Source organism: Gavialis gangeticus, unplaced genomic scaffold (assembly GCF_001723915.1).
Source record: "Gavialis gangeticus isolate Ggan-Ray unplaced genomic scaffold, GavGan_comp1, whole genome shotgun sequence".
Lineage (NCBI taxonomy): Eukaryota > Metazoa > Chordata > Crocodylia > Gavialidae > Gavialis > Gavialis gangeticus.
This window is the reverse complement of record NW_017728999.1, coordinates 1-9,546: the sequence shown is the minus strand read 5'-3', so window position 1 is coordinate 9,546 and position 9,546 is coordinate 1. Positions and strand designations below refer to the sequence as shown.

At 46.8% G+C, this 9,546-nt stretch overlaps 1 protein-coding gene across 1 annotated transcript in view; it reads right to left on the bottom strand.

The window, feature by feature from the left end:
• Positions 1 to 2,320, bottom strand: part of FAM168A (family with sequence similarity 168 member A) — a gene marked incomplete at its 5' end in the record, with an annotated part of 62,959 nt that extends 60,639 nt beyond the window's left edge. Inside the window, one exon of the mRNA XM_019505924.1 lies at positions 2,209 to 2,320. Coding sequence (XP_019361469.1) covers positions 2,209 to 2,320 — 112 coding nt within the window. The remainder of the gene's footprint in view (positions 1 to 2,208) is intronic.
• Positions 2,321 to 9,546: the final 7,226 nt, after the last annotated feature.

The following is a 9,546-nucleotide window of genomic DNA, read 5'->3' as shown; positions in this document are numbered from 1 at the left end:
ACCAGCACACGGTAAATCGTGAGCCATGGAAAGCAATTGCAGGGAAGGTGATTTTCTTCACCGGAATAGAAGCATGGAGATGGTGTGCTGCAAAATGCCTGCTACTTCTCTCTGACACAGCAAGCAGCAAGGGCAGAATCCAGTTTTAACACTTGCGCAGTTGCTGTCGAATTGGCGGCAGCTTTCGGCTGAGAAGCCAAAAGCTGCTGCCAATTTGGCACCTGCTGTGAAAGGGTTAACACTAACTTCTGCCTGAAATAGCCAATGAGCTCCTGCATGCAGCCAACCATGATTCTGGAAAAATCTTTTCTGCATTTGACTTTCCAAAAACCAAGTGTGCATCTTATTTGGGGGCATATGCAATAATATGGAAAAAGACAAGATAACAGCTGGAAACAGGCAGAAGCTACATGGAGACAAGCGGCAGTCTTAGCACATTAGCAACCTAACCCTGGTGATGTTTTCCAGGCATTATGACAAAGGCAAGTTTTAAGGAGGCTTTTGAAAGAGAAAGATGAAATGGTTTATAGGAAGTTCCTCATGTCTGTGGGGCAGCATGAGGGATGAAGGGACTTTAATAAGCAAGTGGCTGACAGGGGCAAGCAACACTGGCTGACTTGTGGTATGAGCAGTCCCTTGCTGGTGAATGAGGAGGGACAGGTCAGGTAGAAGGAGGCCACAAAGAGCCTTGGAAACGAAGGCTGGCAGCTCATGGTTCATGCAGTGCAGAAGAGGGAGTGGGGATGCACAGAGCGGGTGACAAGGTCGGAGCAATGGGCTGGGGGAACAATCTTTGCAGCCATGTCCTGGATGGACATGACCAGAGCAAGGCTGCATTCATAAGGGGTAGAGAGGAGGATGTTGAAGCAATTGAGACAAGAGAGGCTGGATGAGAGTCCTCCCCATGCAGATGGACAGGAAAGGCTGTAGCACAGAGGCGCACCCAGAGAGGATCGGCAAGGCTTCAATGGAGGAAAGGTCTAAGTTGAAGGGGATGCACAGGTTACAGGCCCTACTGATCGGGTTATGACAGTCCTGGGGGACTGAGGAACAGTAGTGGGAAAGGCAGGGACTGGAATAAAGAGCTCTGAATTAGCCACATTCAGCTTGAAGTGACAGCTACTACTCAAGGCAAAGAGACAGACTGAGACACTAGCTTGGACAGGAGACAGGTTTGAAGCAGAACGGTCGAACTGTGAGATGTCAGCGCAAGCATGGATTGTGGTTTGTGTCCATGGAGAGGGACACCCAGAAATAAGGTGTCGGGGGAGAGAAGGGGAGCAAGGCCGGAGCACCCCGTGGAGTCTCCAGAGACGGCTGGAAGCAGGATGAGTAGGAAAACCTGGAGAGAGTGACTGGAGAGGCAGGAGGAGACCCAGGAGAAGACAGAGCCTCAAAGGCCAAAGGGGAGATGCTGAGAGTGTGACAGGCTATCAAAAGTGGGTGGCAAGCCAAGGAGGCTGCGCAATGCAGAAGAGCTTCTTAGCCTTGGCTAGGAAAGGTCATCAGACAATATGTGGACTGCAAGGGATGGGGAAGGCTGACATAGACCCGGAGGAGAGGAACTCCAGATAGCTATTATTAACAGCACGTTCAACGAGCTCAGAGATGAAGAGGGAGCTGGGAGGACTGTTGGAGGGGCAGGTAGAGTCAAAGCCTGGTTTGGGCTTCCTCTCAGAGGAAAGAACTATGTAATACGAAAAGAAAGGGCGAGAGACGAGTATGAGAGCAAGGAGGAGCATAAGGGAGGGGATGACAGTTGCCAAGTGAGAAATCAGCAGACAGTGGGATGGAGTCACGGGGGACTTTGAGAAGGAGCATTAGCAAATCGCCCACATCTGCGATGGGAGGAAGAGAGGAGTCTAGGAGGAAGAAAGGTAGCCCAAGGGCCAGGGCCAGTGCAATCCGTAAATACAGTGGAGACTGAGAGGCACTTAAACATGACAGCAATGGGGCCCATGTAAATACCGCAGATTAGACTAGAGAGGAAGCGTGTACCTCACCCCAGGGACTGCGACATGTTCTGTGGTGTATTTTAGGGAAGGAAAGCTGTATTAGTAATGGGAGAGCTTACTACAGCCTCCAAGCTATTACTTATTTGTTGAACCCCACGGAGACAGTTGGCTTTCATGTGCCAAAAAACCAAGGAGCAAGTGAGTTTCTCCCACATCTTGCTGAATAATTTCCAGAACAGAGACTTGTTTTTACCTGGGGCGTAGCCAGGGCTGCTGGTTGGATACATATTTGGGTTGTAGGCAGGGGCAGCTGTGGGATACCCAGTTGGATAACCTGCAATGAGAAGGAGAGAGACGTTACACTGCTGTCAACAACAGTCAGGAAAAAAAATCAGGAGAGAATAACCTTAGAAGAAAAATAAAACTCTCAGTAAATGTACAGGTCATCGGCAGAGGTTTTGGAGCAGAAAATGCATTATTGGATGGGCCATGTTGAGAACAGGGGTGTGTTCAATACAATCTGTAGAAAACTACCAAGAAAATACATATGTTGAAGGAGTCTGATGATGACAAACCAGAAGTGGATTCAAAAGATGTTCGTTGGCTGCTTTTGTGGATATATTAATGATCTCCCAGGACAAGTTCAAGAGAAGAGCCACACATCCGAGCCCACGGTTTGCTACACGAATAATCACTGAGCTTAAAAGAACAAAACTCAAGCGAGGAAACATTGCTACCACCTCTTGCTGATCCAGGGGGTGCGGTGCTGCGAGCCGAGGGTGCTCTGCCTCTTACTAGAAATCTCCGTGTCATGACGTGCTCCCACACACAATATGTGTATCCAGCAGCACGCACATCTGTCAATAAACCGCTCTTTTATTGTCGGTTCTCCTTTATCCAATCAATTAATGACAATCTCTGGAATTCAAACCGTTGGGGGGTTTTGTTGGTTTGAACGCCCACAACTGTTTTACAGATCCGGTTTGGTACCGCTCAACATAATTGCATTCTTTCTTCCCTTTGCACTTGCTATATCCCTCCTACAGTTTCAATGAGTTGCACGTTCTTCGCTTCCTGCTGCTGAGCGGAGCTGTGCAGCGTTTACCAGCGGCGACCATTTCCTCGGTCTCTCTAGGTACTTAAATTTCCCCCTTCCTATGAAAGATAGAGGTCAGAGTGGGACAAAGTCAATCCTAGGTGGTCTCCTATGTCAGAGTAGACTGGAGCCAGTAATAATAAGGCCCACATCAGAGGTCCAACTCAATCTTCTTCTTGCGTTAAACAAAACCAAAATTGCTCCTTCCTTCCCCAGTTGGTCCCACTGTTAAACCCCCAGCCATGTTTTCATACCCCACATGGCTATGTTTGCACTGTTAAACCTTCTGCAATCTAGGTTTCTAAAATTTGGCCTCCAGAACTAATCCGAGTGCTGCGAAGATGTTTTTTAACGGTAATTTGAATGCATCTAATTCAACAATCATGACCATTCTACTGGAATAAATGATTGTATGTTCTACCCTCTCATTTTCATCAGTGTTACATTTGGCTTCTAAATCAGGTTAATTAAAAATTGCTGTAGTTAAGGCTGGATCTGCTGTAGCTTAACAGCTCCCCCCGCTGCCCCGCTATATATAAAACCTATGTTGCTGATGCGCTTGGGCATATACAAGGTTTTAGCAACCAAGCAGCAATTTGGCATGTTATTTATAGATCCAGTGATTGCACACATCGCCTTAATGATGAAGACCCTGAGTCAAAAATATCCACATTTCATCTGTTCACTGGATTTTTTTTTTTGAAGCGTCTTTTTTCCCTCCAGGTTGCTAATGGCCATTGGTACTGACTTTTTCTACACCTAAAGCCCAGCCCCTGAATACACTGAGCTGGGAACATCTTCCATTACTGGAGCCAGGTGGGATCCCCAGCACCATGGCTGTGCAGAGGAGAGGACCAGTGCCATCTCTGTACCACTGACCCATTTTTTTCTGCCATGAAAGGAATCAGGAGAGGGGACACCAATTATGCTCCTTATAACTCCTGGAGACAAAACACCACGGACCAGATCCTATTCCATCTATTAAGTGCACACATAGACATCGATGCCTAAATGTGATCCTATTCCATGTGGCTCATGTCCCTAAAAAGACCTTAAATACATCTACTTTTGCAGCACACCATCATCTTTGCTTTTCAAACAAATCACAAAAAAGCAGAAAGCAAGAGGGAAACCCATCCACCTTCTGCATTAATTTTCTTTCAGGGACTTGAGCAGAACAGAATAGGATGACACTTAGGCACCTAAATCCACTTCCACACCTAATAGGGAGAAAAGGAGCTGGTCCCCAGAAGTTAACTGAGATGGCTGGCGTGATGATGATGATGAGGAGCTGCAGCTGAAGCAGGCTAGGAGACAGAAACCGCCAGGACATACTTTCCATGTCAAACCATTTTCAGTATGTTCACCCCCGGTGGGAAGCCAGCGAGACCATGGCAACTCCTCCTGTGACACCTGGAGCCTTTTGAATGCATTTATGGTCATTAGATATTTCCTGTTACTTAGGGTCCTTGCCCTAAGAACAGCATATGATGTCCGATTTCCTTCACCTATGTCTTTTTTGACCAAAAGCATTGAGCAGGGTTGGCTCTGGAGACATTTCCGTCGCTCCCTTTTCTTATACTAGGTCAGGCTAAGGCAAGGCAACACATTGGAAGGGTCTAGTGCAGGACTACGTGAATTGAATTACAGCCTAACTGCATCCCTTAGGGTGAATTCAACCTGTATAGCACATGTGAAAGACCAGGGTGTACCAGGTGTATAGACTTCAGTACCACAGCTTTCCTCCTAATCAAAGCAAGAGCTCAGAGGCCAACGGGGGTCAGGTCAGATTCTCTGACCTCTTCAAGACAGTCTGTGATATGTTCAGCCTCAAATGGCTGGAGCAGGAGTTTGCAACACATGTGGAAAGCCCCACGACCTAAATAAAACAGGCCAAAGTCAAATACACCAGAGCACTTGTACTTCAGTGCCTGTATATGAAAAATGTGACCTGTGTTGTCGTAGCATTTTATTGACCTGTCTGAAGTCTTGCGGGCCTGTTGGCAGACAGTTTTTTATGGATGTCTTGAAAAAAAGATCACTTTTCAAATAAACCAGGATTCAGTGAAAGAGGCCAACATATGCAGACATGGAGTGCGGATGGACTTTCATTCTGTTCTTCCCTCGCCCCGATCACACGTAGTTTGCTACTGTGTGAGTCGACCTCCCGCAAACTATTATTGCCTCTGGTTGACTTAAGGAAAGACAAAGGAAAACTGTCAGGGATTTGCCCCTACTAATAAAGGGGTCAGAATGGGAAGCAGCAGAGGTTTTTTGTGGGTATTGGGGCAATTTCTCCATCCCTAAGTGGTGAAAATTCATTTGTTGGAGTCGCAACAGCTGGCAACACTGCGATGACATGGCTTTGTTCTGGTTTTCCCATTGACTTCCTAAGACTGTCCCCCTGCCATCCCAGCTCCATCTCTCCATCTACCTAGACTCTGATCCCACAAGGACAAGTGTAGGTGGGGAAAACTGCCACCTCCATCTGAAACCGCAGTGACTGCACTGAGCCTCCGGCTGGGATCGGGGCTCTAGACTTTTTCTTTGGGGGCAGTGAATGTCTTTTGCTGTGCTGGCAGCCAGTATAGCACCCGTGACAAAATGTGAGTGCCAAGAGAATTTGGGGAGATGTCAAGCAACAGCTATTAGAGAAGGAAAAAAAGATTTTTTTCCTGTTTTTTTTTTTTTTAATTTTCATTATGGATCAGACTAAAAATTAGTCCACAATCGATAGACCTGTTCATTTAAGTCTCTCTGCGGTAGACTTCTGCTACTATGAATCTGAAAAACACTAGCTGAACTGGCTTGAAAATCCTGATGTAACAACCAGATGAATAAAATGAAAAGCACTCCGGGCTGCAGTACTTGCTCGAGGATGTATATTAAAGCTGCCTTTAATTTTTCATGGATTTCTAAATGTTTCTATAAAATGATTACCATCTCTGCTCTTCATTATGCTTTCCTGTGCAATGCTGCCTTTGATTAATGGTTCCTAGGCCATAGCTCCCAACCATCCTAATCCCCCCATTTTGCATAACTTAATATGTGTACCTTGTGGAAACACAAAAGGAAAAAAAAAGACAGTTCAAGCAATAAATTATAATTGCTGCCGAATAGAGCCTTTTGACCGTTTTCAAGCAAAAGGAGTGGCGTTGTTTAGCTCCATCCTGGAAAATTATACCCAGATTGCTCATGAACAAGGAGTCTGCTTATATTTCCAGCCATATAGTTTCCTGTCTATATGCTTTCAGTTGTATTCAAATGTACGTATGAGAGCAATGCCGGGAGCCTGTAATTTCCCCTTCTGCTCAATGCAATGCTGTATCGAAGATGCGTCCCTTTGCATTCTGGTGCCCTTTGACACTGCTCCTTACTCCTTCTGGGATGGGTTGTGTCTCTCCTACCATTTCTTAAGTAGCTACTGCAGTGGTTCTGCACATCAGAAATGGGGAAAACATTGAGAAACTGGTGGAGATCAACAGAAAAGACTGAGCAAGTGAAAGGCTGGGTTAGGAGGCACGACTAAATATGCATGGCTCGGCTATGTGACAACAGACCACGAGGAGGAGGGCTTGTTGACTTCACAGAGGCAGCAAGGAAGTGGGTTTTAAGGAGGGTCAAAGGTTAGTGTGCTGCTACCCTCCCTTCATTTACTTAAACATTTATAAATCACAGATCCATCACACAACTCAGTAGCACAGCATCCGCAATTTAGATTCTCCAAGCCACCCCTTCCTCCGCATCCTTCGGTCAACACATAAGGAGAAGCCTGGGAGAACAGGCTGGCTTTGCAGAGCAGCACACTCAGGCATTAATGGACTAGGGGACAGAGATAAAGTCTCATGGGAAGCCATCCGCTTGGAAGAAGCCGTCTTTGGCCCTCCATCTCTGGAGCCGAGGGCACCATGTGAGGGATCAAAAAGCATGCAGAAGCAACGTGCTGTGCACGGCACGGCCTTCTGCCCTTGCTGAAGGTTGAGTACTCGTCAAGGGTTGCAGCAAAGCAGACACAGGTGACAAGGGCATGGACAGCCAAATCAGACAGCCACGTCAGCAAGACAAGGTCAGAACTTCCTGACCAGGAACGGATGGAAGAAAGCGCCACCTCAACCGCCAGAAACAGCAGAGCCTCGAACAAGCTGAGCACGAGGAGCAAAACTTCCTTGGTCTCTTATAGTTTTGTGTCTTTCCCCTCCACCCCTTGAAAACTGCCAACCTTGTTTTGGCCGGTCTTACTTGGATTGAGTGTCGGGCAGCTAATTCCCAGGCCAAGGCCATGCCTCATCTCCCTGGGCACTGGAAAAACCACCACGTTCCCTTTGGGACTGATGAGAACCAGAGCTAGAGATAATGATATCAGTATACTGAAGGAACCAAGCCATCCCACCTCACCTTGTCCTACAATGCCTCCCAGACCTCCTAAATAGAAAGGATGGTGGAGCAGCTTAATGAACAAGAGCTTGGTGAATGGGTGAGCTATCAAATCATTCAACGGCAACTGCTGCCATGGACATGGGAAGTAATTGAGCTCAGGAGGAGCCAAGCCCCGCAACAATATTCGCTAAATACTGAGGATTACTGACCTCTGGAGCAGGCTTACTAAAACCAGAACCACAAACTCAGCCACCAGAGACAATAAAAAACCAGACCAGATCCTTGAAAATTTTCAGCGACCCTGCACTGATGGAGGAGTCAGTAAAACAGTCAGGCTACAGTCAGGTTCTCACAGATCTCATCTCTGGAAGGATGTAACTACAGCTTTACATCATGGGTAATATTCACAGGACACCTAAATGAATTAAAACCCTACACAGCATTAAAATCAACTGGAATTAGGATACCTAAGTGACTTGGGAGCCTTTGAAATGTCTATCCCAAGTCTCCCTGCACAACTGGAAACTCGGGTTGCAGTTCTGTGACAAAAGGGGCTGGCTTGTGAAGCTCAGATTTCATTTTCATTTGTTATTGGGCAAAATAATTCTCTTTTTGAGCACTGACTTCCAAAGGGTACCATTTACTGTCTCAGCCACAGTGTGATGGGTTATCTGATTACTGCTTAAATTGCCACAAGACTAAATTAACTGGCAAGACAAATTTGTCCGGTGTCTTCTTTCCCCTAGTAAAGCTAAAACAACAAGCCACTCCTAACGGCAGTTATATGACAAGTATATTAAGCAGATGGCAACATCCTTTATGCCGGCCACAGACAAGACGCTGTGCAAAGCCACGCTTTTAAGCCTTCCTCCAAGGCACTGGCTAAGGCTGGGGCTGGGGACTGGGCTGTGCCAATGCTCCTGCCTGGACTTAAAGCTGGAGGTTTCTGGCTAGAGGGTCTTGCTCCACCATTCAGGGCCAGACCGATGTTGTATTTGGGATCAGGAAACAATTTTACCCCACGGTCACATTGGTACAACTGGGGAAGAGGGGTTTGCCTTTCTCTGTTGTGGGGGATGTGACCACGCCCTGGGATCTCTTGAGCATATATTAACAACCTTACAGCAGCAAGACGTTGGCTGCCATGGTCCCCCTGCTTCACCTGTGGTAGGTCTGGGTGTTGTCTTGTGTTACGTCAGGCCTGATGGTCCTTTTTCCTAAGAAGTTAGACAATGGATTTGTCTGGGATTGTTGGGATAGGAATGATCCCGTCCATAGGCACCGATCTTTATTTTTGCAAATTTTGCGTGGGGCTCTATTCCCAGCCATGTGCATGTGTGTGCATACATGCATGCATGTGGTGCCCCCTACATCCCGCAGCCCCTTGCAGGTTAAAACTGCCAGCCTGCGAGAGGAAACCCGCCGTTTCCCGCCATGAACGGAAAACCCAGATCCAAGCATGGTACTGGGAGTCCAGGACAAATGCTGTCCCAGAGCTGTGCAGCCTGGGACCTGGACTTGATGTTCCCATCTCAGGACTGTCCCATCCAATGTGGGATGGGTGGTCACCCTACTATCTTCCCGAGGGAGCCAGGGTCCTTGGGCCCCCATGTACTCTGCACCTATGATCCTCCCTCAGGCAGGGGTTGGATAAGATCTATGGAGGTCCCTTCCAGCCCTCCTTCTCTGTGATTCTCTCCAGGTAGCATCCATTACCGGGGACTCAATCTAATTGCTGTTCAAACACTGCCTGCAATATCTCAAGAGCCAATTAATGACTAAAATGCAACTGAATAAAAACCCAGGCAGCCAAGCAAAACCTCACATATCGTGTAATCCATTGTTCCAAAATGGATAATTCAAGGGCCCATTTTACTAATTCCCTCTTTTAAAGCCCTGGATGTATTTATGCCAATTTGTTTCCAGTTGGTGATACTATTTAGACTGTGACAGAACTAGAAGCCTTTTGTCTTTACAACACATACTCGGCTCAGCGATTTTAAGCTTGCCGATAAGTAATAGTAAATAGGTCGAGATGTCTAACCCTTTCTGCTGCAAAGTCCTTTCAGATGAAGCTTATAGTTTCATAGTTTATAGTTTCATAGTTTCTAGGGTCGG